This window comes from Castor canadensis, chromosome 14 (genome assembly GCF_047511655.1).
Source record: "Castor canadensis chromosome 14, mCasCan1.hap1v2, whole genome shotgun sequence".
Classification (NCBI taxonomy): domain Eukaryota; kingdom Metazoa; phylum Chordata; class Mammalia; order Rodentia; family Castoridae; genus Castor; species Castor canadensis.
The window spans coordinates 49509325-49526361 of record NC_133399.1 but is presented as its reverse complement, the minus strand read 5'-3'; the positions used below and the strand labels follow the sequence as shown (position 1 = coordinate 49526361).

The window sequence follows — 17037 nt, the reverse complement described above, 5'->3', positions numbered from 1 at the left end:
TGCTGCACAAGAGAGGGCAGACCCTCTGACTCCAGTAGACAGTCCCTAGGCAGGTTCTGATTGGCTGATTGGTTGGGGTCAGGTTCCCATTTCTGGACCAATCACATGCTAGGGTCTATCCTCTTGAGACTGAGTCACCCTCACCCCTCTGGCTGCCTGTGGAAAGTTCCAAGGAACGATCTGATTTGCTTGCCATGTAAACACTAGGGTACCCCTAACTGGCAACCCCTAACATCACCACAGGCTGGAGGAGGAGGTTGGGGTGCTGGTTAGACAAAGCCATAGCTGACCTTCACTTTCCCACCTTTCAGGCTGACTTCTCAGCCTGCTTTGCTTGGGTGTCTCTGGGTGCCTTGAAGGCAGTATCTGGCCCAACCTGGGCTCAGGTGGAACAAATTCAGTAAGCCAGGGGACCCTCAGTGTCCCTACTACCACCTTGACGGGCCTGGCCCATACACCCCAAGACATGTGACTAGTTCATCCAGGAGGCCAAGGACTCTGGAACCATAGATCTGCTTTAGAATGTTCTGCTTTGGGAAGTCCATGTCCCTCTCTGGGGCTGGTCTTTCTTCTTCCTCAGGTACAGGGCTGGAGGAGAAGGATATTAGACCAGGGCTCTGGGAAGACCCCACCCAGGCATCAGTGGCCCTGCTGCCTTCTGGAAGTTTCTGAAGAGGATTCCGTACTAGACCCCGTGGTTCTGCCTGCTCTCTATGTTAATAATCATGCTTTACGGCCCATAAATATGTAAATGTGAGGGGCAGTGACCAGTCACAGGCCTCCACCTGTGTCTGACCAGTCGAGGCTGCCGAGGACCTCTCCCTGAGGCCAGACGGGCAGTGGTGAGTGGTTAGGCCTGATGGCTCCCACCCTGCTTGAAGCGGGTGCAAGTGGGGTAGTTCTGGCTGTGAGTTAGTGCCCAGCCATCTCTCCAATAATGAGATTCAGAAAGGGCAGAAGTGGCTGAGTCCTGGAGTTGTGTCCAGGGGGAACCTGAGAGAGGTCAGTGAGTAGCCCCTCCCCAAATAACTAGCCTGACTAGGCCTAGCTGGGCTAAGTAGGACAATGGCCTCTGTCTTGTCCTAGCCTATATCCTTTACCCAGTGACTGTGGGGACTTCCCTGATAGCCATTGGAAAGAAGCCGGAGTCCTAGTGCAGCTGGCTCTGGGGCAAGGTCCCTGCTGAGGCCTGCCCATTATGCAGGAATCTGTGCATGTATGGCCCTGGGCAGGGCACAGAAGTCTCTTACAAGGTCCTGCTTTATTTTTATTTATTTATTTTTTGGCAACCTTGGGGTTTGACTTCAGGGCCTCACACTTGCTAGGTAGATACTCTTACCACTTGAGCCACTCTGCCAGCTCTTTTTTGTGTTGAATATTTTTGAGATAGGGTCTTACGAACTATTTGCTTGGAGCTGCCTTCAAACTGTAGTCCTCCTGATCTCTGCCTCCTGAGTATCTAGGATTACAGGTATAAGCCACCAGTGCCTGAATAAGGTCCTGTCCTTTACTTCCTTTTCCCTCCCTTCCTTTCCTTCCTTTCTTTCCTTTCTTTCTTTTTTTTTTTTTTTGTGGTACTGGAGTTTGAACTCAGGGCCTACATCTTAAGCCACTCTACCAGCCCTTTTTCGTGATGGGTTTTTTTTTTGAGATAGTGTTTTGCACACTAATTGCCCAGGCTGGCTTTGAACTTTGGTCCTCCTGATCTTTGCTTACTGAGTAGCTAGGACTACAGGTGTTAGCCACTGGTGCCCAACTTCCTTCCTTCCTTCTTTTTTCTTTCTTTTTTTGGTGCTAAGGATGGAACCCAGGGCAAGGCAAGGGCTCACCACCAAGCTACACCCCAGCCCCTCCTCTAGTATCTAGAATGAAGGACTTCCAAACTGGGTCCACAGGCCACCAGTATACCATAGTCCTGCTTGAAATGAAGATTCCCCAGGCTCTGCTCTTGGCATGTGGGAAGCTTGCTGGGTGAGCACTAGAGCTCATGGGTATTGTTCACCACCTTCTGCCTTCACTGGAACCTTTGTGGGGCTTCTCTCCTGCTGACGGGGAAACAGGCACTGAAAGGTTAAGTGACTCCAGGCAACCCAGCAGGGAAGCCCCAGCTGACTTATAGAGCCCTCACTCAAGACCTATTGAGTGCTGGCCCATGGCAGCACCTGGGTGATTGAGGCCCTGCCTGCTCACCCACCTGACTCTGACCCTTTTTGTGTTACAGAATGCCCTCCTGCACTGTCCCTGGTGGAGCAGCTTCTCCCAGGCGCCGTATCCAGCCTTCTCTGAGAGCCCGTAAGTCTCACCCTGCCTCCCTTTGGGCCCCATACTTCTAGAGTTACAGCAAAATTAAAGCTCGAATCCCTGAGTGTTCATAGCATCCCCCTAGGGGGTATGGACCCCATATAGTTCTAGCCTTGTTTCAGCAGGGCTCTGGACTCAGGGACTATTGAGGCTGTGTTTTCTCTAACCCTGTGTTGGGACCAGATGGGTTCTGTATTCAGCAGAATCAGCCTGGGAAAGGGCTAAGAAAAAGGGGCCAGGGAGGGATGAAGTACAGCACCGGTATAGAACTCCAGGCTGAAAGGAGTTCTTTCCCACAGATGGCAATGGCTGAGCTGGGTTTTGAAGAATTAGCAGTACTTTTCCAGGAGGAACAGGCCTAGCAGAGACTTCCCAGGCCAACAAAGCAGCCTGTGATTGGAAGCATGAGCAGCCAGAGCCTCACAGGGATTCTAGATGGTTTTGAAGAGGCTGTCCTAGGGGGTGGGGCTGGGACAGTAAAGGAGGGGCGGTGCTTCTTTTATTATTAGTTTTTGCAGACCTTTCACAGGTCAGGGGCAGGGGCCCTGGGTAAAGCCACTGACTCACTGCCTCATGAGCCAGAGAGCTCCAGAGCTCAGAGCAGAGAAGTCTCCAGAGGGCACTTTTCTTACTGTCAGCCTCCTCCTAGTCCTCAGCCTGGTTCATCTGGTTGGCCTTGTTGTCTTTGACCCTACTATACCCCTCTCTTCACTGTGTCCTTGCTGATCCTCAGCATGTAGAGCAAGCCTTGGGTGAACTGGGACTGGGCCCCAGCCTTAGAGGAGGGGCCCCTGTCTCACACTGTGCCCTATGTTGGAGGTCGAGGGGCTGGATAGGAGAGACGGGCTGCACCGGTTCCAGGTTACCTCCAGGGCTTGGGCCCTGGGCCTAGGCACCATAGGCCAATGAGCTGACTTTTGGGAGATATCCCCTGCATACAAAGCAGCCATTGCTTAGGCAAGGCTCAGCTATGTCCAGTGGGATTGGGAGAAAGCCCTAGGGTATGGTCCTTGGACACTCTCCCATTTATGGGGACAGGTCAGAGGGGCCATGATGGGACAGGGTAGCATCTGTGGCTACCTGCCCCCAACAGCTGGCTTGGCTCCACTGATGCTAGCTGGAGCTAGAAGGTGAGGACTGTGCGTGCAGGGCCTCAGAGCTGCTGCCTTGCCGAGCTCCCTTCCTCAAGGGGTACAGGAAGGAGCCCTGGTCCAGCCCAGTGCTCACCTTCCTCATTTCTTCCCCCAGCCAGTTCATGAACTCCACCTTCCTGGGTGGCCAGCCCTGCCCAGACACCAGCTATGCTTCTGCAGCCACCACCTCCAGCTTCCTACCAAAGAGCAGTGACTTTCCTCAGGTGAGAACTGTACACGCCATACATGGCATATCCCTCCTCCCCTCTGTGCCTGTCCCTGTGTCCACGCGCTGCCCCGGTGATCTGATGACCTCTGTTTGCCCTCAGGCCATGGGTTCATCAGGGTTGTCAATAGGAACTGTGGCTTGTGTTTTGGGAACAGCTGGTAACTGGGCCTAATCAGCTGTGAGGAGTGAGTCTACCAGACCCTGAAAGCCCCCACCATCCTGAAGGTCAAGGGTCTGCCCTCCCCAGCTGGGAAGTCTTGCACTTGGAATGCAAGCTGAGATGTGTCAGCAGGCAACTTTTCCATGTCTGGGAGAGCCGTGTAAGGAAAGCTGGGGTCACATGGACAGATGACCTGAAGTCACATTGTCCTCATGGCTACGGTGGCCATCTTGTGGCTAACTTCCCACATTGTAGGGGCTCCCTCCCGGCAGCGCCTGACACCAGCACATTCAGGCACCCCATAGCACTTTGGTCTCATACTCTGCCCTGCATACTCCACCCACCTCATGCCCACAGCCTCACTCACTGATTTACACATGCCAATCCTCTTTTTGGTGCCCCCAGCACCACACAGACATGATCCTGGAAGGAACCAGTGTCTGTGCCAGAAGACGGGCCAACAGGTGTTGGCAATGCCCGGTTACCTTGGAAATTTTATACTGAGTGCTACGTCCTGGTGGGGGTGGGTGTTAGCATACAGTTTGGGAGCCCAGGAGAGAAATCTCCTCTCTCTGTCTTTTTTTTCTCTGTCTCTGTCTCTTTGTCTCTGTATTTCTCCATCCTGCTCTGTCCCTATCAGCATGTATATATATATATCTCTGTATTTTTCTGTTTCTTTCCCCCTGCCTGTTTCTGTGTCTCTGTCCCTTTGTCCTTTGTATCTCTGTCTCTGTCTATTTCTGTTTCTATCTATCTATCTGTCTCTGTCTCTCCATGTCTCTTTGTGTCTCTCTCTGTCTCTTGGCCTGTCTCTGTATCTCTTTATCTTCCTGTTTCTCTTCACATCTCTGTCACTCTCCGTGTCTCTCTTATCTTTCTGTGTCTCCATGACTCTCTCTTTAATACACGAAACTCAAACCTGCCTCCCTCCTGAACCTGCCAAAAATCCACAAGACTTCTCAGCTGAGAGCCCTTAGGGTCACTGCACTCACTCAGCCTGCTTTGCCACTTAATATTACACATCTGGTGACATGCAGGCCAGCCATTACCCCTCATTAGAGGATGTCCACATCCATTCAACAGAGGTCTATTTATCAAGCACATGCTGTATGTGTGGCCTGCATGGTCCACAGACTGTCCTGCCAAGGCAGTTGCCCACCCTTACTCTAGCATGCCCAGGCGTCTCTTTTAAAGCAGTAAAACCCTCTTCAGATGAGGCCTCACTCCTGGCGAGTGTGGGATCTAGAGCCCTGTCTATCAGCCTCCTCCACCTCCACTGTGACCCGAAGCCTGGGGGCCAGCCTGGGGGTTCTGTGAAACAGAAAGGAGCCCAGGCCTGAACCCAGCCCTCATGGCTGTGCCCTGTCCAACGGACCTACCATAGAAGCCCTTCTACTTCTGATTCAGGCTTAGTGACAGTATAGTGACCAGCATGGTGAGGGCAAGACCCCAGATATCCCCCATCTTAGTCCCTGCAGCCTATGGACATGTCACCTCCCATGACAGAAAGGACCCTGCTGATGAGATCAAGCTAAGGACCTTGAGCTGGGGATCACCCTAGATCATCTAGACCCAGAGTCATCATAGGGTCCTCATAAGAGGGAAGCAACAGGTCAGAGGCAGAGAGAGACTGGGAGACACTGTGCTTCTGCTCTGAAGAGGGAAGAAGGGAACATAAGCCAAGGGATGTGGAGCATCTAGAATCTGAATAGGTGGGACATGGATCCTCCCGGAAGCTACCAGGAGGCACCAGACTGTAGACTTCTGCTATCCAGACCAGGAAAGACACATTACTGTTTTAAGCCATGAAGTTTTTGGTAGTTTGTTACCAATACCATCAGAAGCTCTTGTCTGGCCAGTGGCAGTGTCCATTCTCTAGAAATGTTTCTTACTACCATGCAAAGGAAGCTGAAGTGGAGAATTCAGAGCTATGTTGGGAGTGAGGAGAGAATATAATCAATAGGCTTTCACCTGACAGCTGGTAATAAAACTTGTGCCCTGAGTTTCCTGGCAGTAGAAGCAAAAAGAGAAGGGAGATGAGCCACGTGACCTTACCATCTGTAAGGAGAAAGCAGAGTCTTCCTGATTTTCCTTTAGGGTATGGAGCAGTTCCTTGAAGTTTGCATCACTTGTCTCATCCTTACAGACTATATGGACATGTGGTTCCCAAGCCTGTGTTTGGTCTTGGCTCTGGCTTCCCTCTCTTGTCATTGGGCTAAATCATAGACCAGTTAGTCTCTTAGGGTTCCTCCCCTTGATTCTGTGGGCAAGTCCACCAAGATCTAGGTCCTAGAGAGTGCAGTGCCACTGAGTCAGGGATGGATCACACCTCAGTCTTGGGAGGGTAGGGTCTTTACAGATCCCTGGGGGGTGGCCACCTGGCCTTGGGGACTCCATTTTCTGGAATGCAGTGGCCAACTCGCATCTCAGCCCTGCTGGGTACAGCGCTGGCCAACCCCTGCCTGCTGCCTTCCAAGGATCATGCCTGCCCTGATGTTATCAGGTGCCCATGCTCAGAGTCTAGAGACATAGGTCCAAGTGCCAGAAAACAGAGTACACATGATGGTTCTCTGAAATGTTAAGCTGTGATGCTCTGAAGTTTCTGTATGTTTGAAAGTTTTCATGACAAAATGTATCTTAAATGGTGTACATGGTGGCACACAACTGTAATCCCAGCACTCGGGATTACACCACCTCCTCCCTGAGGCAGGAGAATCTTGGGTCAAGGCTATCTACATAGCGAGACCCTGTCTCAAAAAAAAAAGGTGGGCTAGTGGAGTGGCTCAAGCAGTAAGAGGGTCTGCCTAGCAAGCATGAGGCCCTGAATTCAAACCCCAATGCCACCAAAAAGGTGTGGGGGGGGGGCAGGTGCAGTGATACATATCTATAATCCCAGTTTCAGGATTGGGAAGATCACAGTTTGAGCCCAATTCAGGCAAAAAGTTAGCAAAATTTCATCTTAACAAAAACCTGGGTATGGTGTTTTGCATCTGTCATCCCAGCTATGAGAGAGAGGAGGAGGCTTTAGTCTGAAGTCAGCTCCAGGCAAAAAAATGACACCCTATCCGACAAATAATTAGAGCAAAAAGGAGTGGGATCATCGCTCAAGTGATAAAGGATTTGATTCCCTGAGTTCAAATCCCAATACTACCAAAAAAAAAAAAAAAAAAACCCACCAAAGTATTTTAAAATGTTTTAGATTTATAGGAAAGTTACAGAGTTCCCCAGTGCCCTCACTGGCTTCCTTGTGTGTGAGTAAACATGTAGAAATCACCCTGGTCCCACATGACTGGACATTCCTCTCACCCCTTGAATGTCCTCTGAAGGATGTGTCTGGCAGAGTCTCATGATTAGAGTGAGGTTCTGAGGCTCACAGAGATGACTTGGGGTCAGTGTTGGAGGCCCTTGGTGAAGACATGTCTGATGCTGACAGCATTTACCTTGACTGCTTGGTTAAGGATACATCAGCCAGGTTCCTCCACCATCTGGTTATTGTTTTCCCTCATCCTGGGGAGAGCTTGTGGAGGTGGAGGCCTGCAGATTCCCTGGTCCTCTTTGGGATTGTAGGGCCTGGGTTGGGCACTACAGGTGGATGCTACCCATCTTGTCGCTACTGTGACTGGGTAGCGAGAGGCTACCTCACTTCCTCACAGCTAGTGTTTTCCTCTCTCCCTGTGCATCAGCCGGTTGGAGTTCTCCTTCAGGGACAGCTGTCCCCTCTTCACTGTTCACTTATTTAGCCATTTTTTTCCATGAACCTCACAGGTGTTTACCTTCCTCACAGGCCGTGATAGGTGCTGTCCTGATCTACTGTGTTGCCCACTGGCCCTGCCTGGGCTGTCAGGGCTCCCTCAGGATGTGTCCTGGGTGCCTTGACCAGCCTTGGATCACTTCCTTCCTTTCTAGCCACTCAGAACGGTCCAGGCAAGCCAGGCGCCCATGGCTCACACCTATAATCCTAGCTACTCAGGAGGCAGAGATAGGAGGATTGAGGTTTGAAGCCAGCCTGGGCAAATAGTTTGCGAGACCCTATCTCGGAAAAAAAACACAAAAGGGTTGGTGGAATGGCTCAAAGTTGTAGGCCCTAAGTTCAAACCCCAGTACTGCCAAAAAAAGAAGAGGATGGCCCAGGTACAGTACTCCACCGGCCCCAGCCTTCAACCACCCTTGACTGCCCACCTCTTCCAGGAAGGTCCCTACTTGTCCCTGCTTAGCCTTCTGTCTCCAGGAGACATGAAGCCATTGGGCTCTGATATCCCCCAGTAGGGACACCCGTGTAGGGTTGTACACGTGTGTTTGGGGTACAGGACATGTGGCTTTGTTTCCATTCTTTTTTGTTGTTTTTTGTTTTGGCTTTTTGAGAGAGGATGGCCTGTTACTTGGTATCTTCCTGCCTCAGCCTCCCGAGTGCTGAGATTTGTTTTCTTTTTTTTTTTTGGCAGCACTGGGGTTTGAACTCAAGGCCTCACACTTGCTAGGCAGATGCTCTTACTGCTTGAGCCACACCACCAAGCCTTTTTTGTGATTTTTTTTTTTGATACAGAGTCTCATGAACTGTTTGCCTGAGGCTGCTTCGAACCGTGATCCTTCTGATCTTTGCCTCTTGAGTAGCTAGGATTACAAGTGTGAGCCACCAGGGCTTCTTTTCATTACTTATTTTGTAACTGAGATATAATTCATGTGACAGAAAAGCCACGTTTTTCAGAGTGTACGGCTCTGTGGTTCTTAAATTCACAGAGCTATGTGACTCTTGACGTAATTCCAGAACCTTCTCATTCTACCAAAAACTCATCCCCATGAGCCCTGTTCCTTTCCCAGCCTCCACACCCACCCATGTCCTGCACACTCACTTTCTATCTCTGGATTCTACTGTTCTGAATGGTTCCTATCAATGGAGTCACACATTGTGTGGCTTTGTGTGTCTGGTTCACTAAGCGTGATGCCCTCAATATCTTTCCACATTGTGGTGTGTGTCAGAACCTCTTCCTGTTCATGCCTGAGTGATGCTCCAATGTGGATGGACCTTACTGTATGTGTCCATTTATATATGACTGCACATCTGGGAGACACACACGTACACACACACACACACACGTACACACACACACACACCCTTGGCTGCTGTGAGTTGTGCTGCCTGGAAGTGGCTGCTGTGCATTGTGCTGTCAATGACAGGCTTTTTTTGTTTGACCATCTGTTCCAGACATGGGTGAATCTGATCAGAGCACCCTTGGTAACATGTTGGGGTCAGGTGGAGGTGAGGTGTTCTTGCGGGTCCCATGTCAGTGGCTTACAGGCCCAGGCCCTCTCAGGGCCCCCTCCCTGCTCCATCCTCAGCCTGTTTCTGCTGTATGCTAAACAGGCTCTGGCCAGGGCCAGCCCTGGACCTGCTCTGGGTTCTTCTCTCCTCCCCTGCCCCTTGCACAGGCCTCTCCTCTGCTGTGCCCTCACCTAGGACATCCTCAGGGTCCTGGCTGCAGGGCATGGCCTTCGTTCCCACAGCCCTTGCTATGCCCCAGTGCCCATCCCCCTGCCACTTCACTGCCTGGGACCCTCCTTTCAAAGCTACCCACACCCACCACATCCTCAGTCACTGTCCCACCCTTCCCATGTGCTGCCCTTTTCATCTCTCTTGTGCTCTGAGGATGGCTTCCCATCAGCCAACGAGCAGGACAGTGTGTACCCCAGGCTCCCCCTGGGCCTCACGGCTATCGGGAGGCCTCTGTCCGGTAAGCACACTCTGCCTTGCCAGCCTAGGGGCTGCTGGGAAGCCGGGATGAGCTCACGCTCAGGAAAGTGCTGTGCACAATGCCCAGCTCCCTCGCGCAGGCTGTGCATCGCATTGACTACTCCACAAATGCACTTCAGTGGGATCAGAGGTCTGGCCCAGCCGGCCCTGGCCCTCCCCAGTTACTGGCACTGCACAGAGAGATGAGAGAGGGAGTTTCTCTTACAGGAAGCCCTTTGGTTTGCAGCCGGCCTCTTCCCCTCGGCCTGTGCTGGTGATGGGGCCTTTAGGAAGCCAGATGACCACCCACCAACAGATCCCGAAAGAGAGAGACCCCCACAGAAGCTGCAGGTCAGGGAGTAGCAATGGGCAGCAGGGTCCCTCCTGCTGTAGGTCAGGGCCCGGTGACTGGGGCTGGGCCCATGCAGGCCCCAGCACCTGGGGCTGTGAGCAAATAGAGCAGTCTTTTCTTGGAGGTAGTTGAGCATCCCAGCAATGCAGTCAAAGAGCACTGTGGATTGGGGGCTTAAACAGCAGCAATGGGCCCTCTCTCATCTGCAGCTCAGAGACCGAAACCCAGGTCACAGTGCTACACCCTCTTCTAGGCTCGAGGTAGGTCCTTCTTGGCTCTGTCAGCACCAGCCTCCTTTGTTACAAGGCCTTCTCCTCTGTGTCTGTGTCCCTAGTCTCATGAGGATACCTGTTTTTGGGAAAAGGCCTGTGACCTTGTCTTAACTAGTCACATCTGCAAAGACCCTAGTTCCAAATAAGGCCCAGGCCACAGGGTCTGGACTAGATTAGATCATTTTGGGAGACACAGTCCCCCTCAGGAGGAGCGTTTTAGAACGAACGTTAGACTGCCACTCAGGCTCACTGATCCACTCAGGTCAGGCCCCAGAGACCTTTCCTAACTGCTAGCCCCCCTCCAGGGGGACCCCATGGATCCTCAGTCCCATCCACCCCCACTCAGTCCCATCAGGGTGACACAGGAAAGCAGGCCTGAAAAGCAGAACTATTCTGAGGGCCTAGCCAGGCCCACACAGCCCTTCAGCAGGTGGGCAGTGAGGGATGAGGGGGACAGAAGCGGGAGGTGAGAAACAGGTGAGGAGGAAGCCCAGGAACAGATGGGAGTGGTGGCAGTGCCACAGACCTGACTCAGGCTGTCCCTCTGGGCCCAGCTGCTTTAGATTGTGTCCATACAATCTGAAGACAAGCCATAGGGAAGTGAGGGCTCTGTAGCTCAGGGACAAGCCAGATAAGGACTAAGCCCACCCCACCTGGCTATTGGCTGGACTGGTCCTCAAGTCTGATCTATCATTTACAGATTCCTGTGTGCCAATAACTGCTGGGTTTTGTCGTCCAGCCTGGGCCTGGACCCAGTCTCGACTCCTTCACATGCCTGGCAGGATCCTCACCCCTAGATGTGACCCCACCTTTTCAGAGTCCTCAGTGCCTCTCCCCCCATGCCCATCCCAGACCTTGTGTTCTTCCCCTGGTCTTTCCCAGACTCCATATCTCCCTATACCCATCTCAAGCCAGGTTCTCCCACCTTGCCCTCCCCCTAGTCAAGCTCTCATCCCAGCCTCTGTGTGACCCACCTGCGTCCCTGTGTCCTCTTGGCCCTTGGAGCCCCTTTTCCCTGATAGCCAGAGCAGCCTGGTGTCAAGGGCCAGTGGGTTCAAGGCAGCCACAGCCTTGTCCTTAGCACCAGGCTAAGTCTAGGGGATAGGCTGTCTCCAAGTGATCACCCTGTCCCAGGTGGCTGAGGGTAGGCGAGAAGGCTGGGAGTCAAGTGGGTGATGTTCCCAGGCAGTGGATGATGGTTCCCTGGGCAGAGATCCCAGCCATAGCCTTAGTGTTTCTGTCTCTCTGGGCCCTAACTCACTCCTCTGAGAAGCCTCTGCTATCCAGCAAGTGGTCTAGAAGATTGAGGGTCAGAGCTCATATACTTGGCTGGTGACCCTCAGCAATCTCTTGCTGGTTGATCTCATTTAAAGTCTGTGCTTATACTTTATTTTTTCCTATCAGTTTCCTACCAATTCTTTTTAAAATGCAGACAAAATTAGACACCATAAATTTCACCCCTTTAAGTACAGTTAGAGTTGTACAATCACCACCTCTATCTAGTTCCAGAGCATTCCAAGCTCCATCCACATAAGCAGTCATGCCATCCCCTCCCCAGCCCCTGGCATCCATGAGTCTACTTCTGTGTCTGAATTCACCTGTTCTGATCATTTCCTATCAATGGAGTCACACAATGTGGGGCTTTTTGTGTCTACTTTTCTCACTGAGCATGATGTCCTCAAGGTCCCTCCACATTGTAGCATGTGTCAGATCCTCATCCTGTTCATGGCTGAGTGATGTTCCAGTGTGGATGGAGCACGTTGTGTGTCCGCTCACTCCTTGGTGGACACTAGTTGCTGTCCACCTTTCGAGACGAGCCATCCTAGTGGTTGAGGTGGTGTCGCTGTGTTTTTTATTTGCATTCTCCTTTGCTTATCACCTTTCCTACCTGACAATGCTTGGGGCTCGTTTTGCCCTGCTCCTCTGGCTTCCAGGTAGAGACATGAGGCTTTGGACCCAAGGGAGCCAGAATGTCAGAGTGTAGAACCAAGATCCTCAGGGTACAGGTGGCAGCCCTGTGCTGTGGCCTTGACAAGATGGTTAGGGGTCTCTGTTCCATTCTTCAGAGCCCTGGGAAAGGACTCTATCAGCCAGGCTTCACAGGCATCTCAGGGTGCAAATTCCTTTCTTATACTATGCAGCCCCTTTCCTCGGTCCCTTGTCTTCTAGCATAGGCTTAAAGGTCACAGGTCAGGGGGCCTGCCACCCTCTTTTTGTTTTTGGTGGTACTGGAGTTTGAACTTAGGGCATCATGCTTGCATGCAAGGCCGGGCATTCTACTGCTTGAGCCATGACCTTTTTTTCACTGGTTATTTTGAAGATAGGGTCTCACTTTTTGCCTAAGCTGGCCTAGATCATGACTCTCCTGTTTTTCATTTTGTGCCATAACTGGGGTAACAGGTGCTTACCACCTTCTTTTTGTTGTTGTCAGTTGGTTGTTTTTGTTTTACTAGGGTTTGAACTCAGCACCGTGTGCTTGCTAGTCAAATGTGCTATCACTTGAGCCCTTTTAGCCCTATTTATTTATTTATTTGTTTGTTTATTTTGCCATACTGGGGCTTGAAATCAGGGCCTACACCTTGAGCCACTCCACCAGCCCTTTTTTGTGAAGGATTTTTTTTCGAGATAGGGTCTCACAAACTATTTGCCTGGGCTGGCTTCGAACCACAATCCTCCTGATCTCTGCCTCCTCAGTAGCTAGGATTACAGGCATGAACCACCAGCGCCTGGCCCCTTCAGCCCTTTTTATTTTTAAGCCAGAGTATCCCTGTATAGCCCAAGCTGGCCTGGAACTCATGTTCCTCCTGCATCCGCCGCCTGAGTGGTGTGATGACAAGTGTATACACCATACCCAGCTAGGTCATTGTTCTCTTACAGAGGAGGGGCTGTAGTCCCTAGGTAGGGTCAGGACCACAGTCACATGGGGACTCCACCTCTATGCTGCATCATTGATGACCCATAGGTGGGGGTGTCCATTCTTTTTCTGTCCCTATTGTCCTGGGAGCTCCCCAGAACCCAGCTCCTAGGGGGCATCAGGAATGGCCACCTGTGGCCCCAAAGTGAGGAAGCAAAAGTACATGGTCATCCATTTAGGTGCTCACCTGCTGCACAGTGCTCCTTGGTGCTCATGAGCTGAAAGTCAGGATCTCTGCTGAGTGGGCAGAGGGCACCTTCCTGGGGCCAGTTCTCTGCCAAGTGACAGCAGCAGCGCTATCAGTGCAGAAACCCTTTCCTATGGGGCCACAGCTCCCCCCAGGGCTGGGTCGAGGTACCAGGGCCATAGCTTGAAGAGGGCCTCAGGCTCTGTCCTGACCTCCCCTAGCCTAACCTGTACCCCATTCTTGAGCTGGGGAAGGAACACCAGCCCCCCACCCCCCCAAGGCTGAGAGGGAGCAGGGCAGGCCAAGCTCTGCTGGGGCTTCTTGGAAGGGCCTTGGAGCCCTGTCCTGGCCTCAATCCCAGAGCATCCCCTGGGTTGCTCTTTTTTTTTTGAGCCTGGGGTGAGCTGGGTGGGACTTGGGAGCTGAGGGCTTGGTCTGATGGGCCGCTCAGGGGCATGGAAAGGGTGGCCTGGCTTCAGTTTTCTCAGGGCCAAACCTTTCATAGAACTGCTGTGAGAGCACCAGGGCAGCTGGTCCCTTCCAGGTCTGATGGAAGAGAGCCCACTGCCTCAGTAGTCTCAGAAAACCAAGGCTGTGCCCACCTGGGCTTCTGTCCCCACTGAGTGCCCCAGAGGAGTCTAGCCGGGGCCGGCAGGGTGTGCTGGCAGGGCTGGGCCAGGCCTTGTTGACAGCCGTCTGTGGCTAGATTACGCCCCGTACAGTAATTCTCCTCGCTCTGCCAGTAATTGCCCTGACTTACCAGGCAGGCATCATTTCCTGAAAGTCAGCCCGGCCTTAGAGGAAGTAGGCGAGAGGCCGGTGACTAACCCAACATGCAAATGCAGCCGGCCTGAGCTGCCGCCTCTGTCCTGGACCCAATGCTGGGGCTGTCTCAGCCGTGGTCATGAGGGAGGTGCTCCCAGCGGCTCTTCCAGGGCGACCCGTGGAGCAGCCCTCCTCGCGCCCCAACCATGTCCCAGCTGCGGTTCTGGCTGCAGTTCGCGGCTCTCAATAAGGTATGGCTCCGGCCCCTGGGGAGAGTAGCTGCTTGGAGGCAAGACCCCCACCCACTCCCGCCAGAGCTGCATCACAGGGTGGGCCACCTGTGGGAGTTGAGAAGCTTCCCTAGCAGGCTTCCGGAGGCCCCCAGCCTTGCTCTGTCCTTTTTTGGCAGTGACAGTCTGCTGGAATTTTCTGAAGCAGATTTGGAACTCCATCTGGGGCAGGAAGACCAGCACAGTATGGGAGGGGATGTGTACAGCCACTACTAGGAAGGGACCTAAGTACAAGTGGCCAGGCTGGTGGGAGGGCTGACATCATCTCTGTCCTGTGCTGTGTCTGTGACTCTCAACTGGGAACCCGTGTCCCTCTATCCCTGTGTGTATCTTTTATCAGAATCCTTTTGTGGGCCCGGTGGGGCATGATTTGGAGTTTGCTCTGGTTGAACAGGTAGGGCTAGGTTCCCTGAGTCCGGCATGGGTGGGGCCAATACCTGTTTCTGGGGGTCGTTTCTGGGCTCAGCTTCCCAGGCAGGAGGGGGTCGTCTACTGTGGATGTCCCTGCTGTGGCCTGAGGGCTCACAGCCGGGCCCTGCCTGCTCCCCAGCTCAATTAGGGATCCTTGAAATGCTGTACCACAGCAAGTAACCCTGGCTCCCAGGGCTCCCAAGGCCCTGCCTGCCCCCTTCTCTGAGGGTCTGGGGGAAGGGGCTTCCACCTAATCCCATAGCTCCTTGAAGGGAGGCTGAGGGTTTTCAGGAGGCAGGTGCTCCAGGTCGGGCACAGCTTGGGGAAAAGTCCCCAGGTGAGCCAAGTAGCTGGATCCAGTTCTCGGGAGGCATTTGGTAAAGATCTGGGAACTGAGAGGCCAGGAGAGTGGGATCCGGCTGGCATGGGTCTCCACTGAAGTCAGTTGGCGGCTGCCTGGAATAAGTGGGGGGACAGGGGTCTGCTGGGGAGGGGTCTGCTCTTACTCCCCCACCTTGCCACCTACACTTGAGTGAGGCCAGACTTGGGGTGAGGTCTGGGGGACCCCTAGGAGTCCCTTCTCTTTCAACCCCTTGGGCATTGAGGGTCCCTGGCAGGGTGTCTTGCTCTTGATGGGGACAGGATGGTGAGTGGCTAAATTGGACAGAGAGTGGTATCAAGGACTTCAATGAGGGTCTTCATAGATGTTTAGAACAGTTTTAGATTCACAGAAAATTGGCTAGGATGGCACAGAATTCTCATTATGTCCCACCCTGGTCACATCTCAGTGCACTTGTCACAACAGGTGGCTGCACTGATAGATGGTACCCTTAACACTAGATCCCCACTGTATCTAGCTTCCTCACTTTCTGCTAATATCCTTTTCCTGCCCCTGTCCCAGCACTCACCAGAACTGCATGAAACATAAGTCACCACACACCGCCAGTCCTCAACTAAGAGAGTTTCTAGACATTTTTGCCATTTCCCCTGGGTGGTGCTGAGAGGATGGGTTGGGGGTCCACAAGATGCTCTTGACTGGGTCCACCTAGAATTTTCTTCATGGTCTGACAAAGTGTGGGTTTCGTATAACCTCAAGTGAGACCCCTGTCCTGCATCCCATCAGGAATCTGTGCTGTCAACAGGACCTGGTGTTGTTGCCACTGGTCTTGGTCCTTGGTGAGGAGAGTGAGCAGATCCCCTGCTCCAGCCCCAGAGATGGGGCCACTCTGCATGTGGCCGTGAGGGCATCAGGACATTTGGAGGCCACCTCCAGTTGGATCCACATCCCACTCTAGCTAGCATGTGGTTAGTGCCTGGGACCCTAGTGAGATGGGGTCTCGCCACCCCCCCCAACCCACTACACTGTCCTAGAATCAGGGGCTGAGCTCTCTGGCCCCTCCCTTGGGCTGAGGCCACTGTGTGAGCCAGGAGGAGTCTGGTCTGCTACCCCCAGCCTCACCCCAACCCCCTGAGGATAGAACTGGCCCAAAGAAGCGCTGAGCCAGACAGAGAGAAGGGCCCTGTCCTGCAGGAGCCTCATTTTCCCTGAGTTAGGCACCTTATGGTTGCTAAGTTGGATAGAAGCATGTTGGGCACCCTGCCTTTCCCCCATGGAGCAGTGAGGCACACCCCTTCCCACTCTTTCACCTCAGTCTTGCCTGAGGCTTTTCACAAATCTTCTGAACCCTAGCCCAGACCTCTGAGGGTGGGAAAAGGCTAGTGTTCTGCTAGCAGCACCCATCTGCTTGCCAGACCTATTCTCCTCCAGGGATGTATCTGTGTGGCTGGGGCCAACTCAGACCCCTGTGTGGGTCCAGGATGGGTATGGCTGAGGGTCAGTGTGAGGAGGCCCCTACAGATGGGCCGAGGGTGAGGTTGTTGGAACCTGCTCCTTGTGCATGATAGGGCCTAGGCTGGGTCCCAGGAGCAAAAAGCTTTTCTCTACAGCCACCTGAGCTTTGTCAGTCACCTCTGCCAACAGGAGTGACTAGGAGTCCTGGAGTGAACCAAGGTGTCCAACCAAGCTCCGAACCTCCTGCCAGCTAACTAACCTGGCCCAGGGTCCAAAGGATGTACTCAAGATGCTGGCAGCCATGGATGGCCTTGTACTTCTGTGGTTTCTGGCAGGACTTGGGCCTGTGCATCCCTTTGGCCTATTCAGCTATACCTAGGAGGCCACTTGGTTGCCCTGGCCTCATCCCCTCCCCAACTCTCAGGGAGACCAGGTGGGCCTGACCTGCCTTTATCTTGGGGGCTGATGCTGCTGGTTGTCTCCAGACCAACTGGCAAGGAGCC

At 53.0% G+C, this 17037-nt stretch overlaps 1 protein-coding gene across 8 annotated transcripts in view; it reads left to right on the top strand.

Moving 5' to 3' along the window:
• The window catches only part of Sbno2 (strawberry notch homolog 2), a 57417-nt gene that overhangs the window by 21940 nt on the left and 18440 nt on the right, over window positions 1-17037 (top strand). For 6 of the 8 annotated variants that reach the window (XM_074054508.1, XM_074054510.1, XM_074054506.1 and 3 more), the window contains exons 3-4: window positions 2222-2292; window positions 3550-3658. In XM_074054508.1, coding sequence (XP_073910609.1) covers window positions 2222-2292; window positions 3550-3658 — 180 coding nt within the window. Of the gene's footprint in view, window positions 1-2221; window positions 2293-3549; window positions 3659-12671; window positions 14293-17037 lie in introns of those variants that run through there. The other 2 variants (XM_074054512.1, XM_074054513.1) reach the window with 2 other exon arrangements.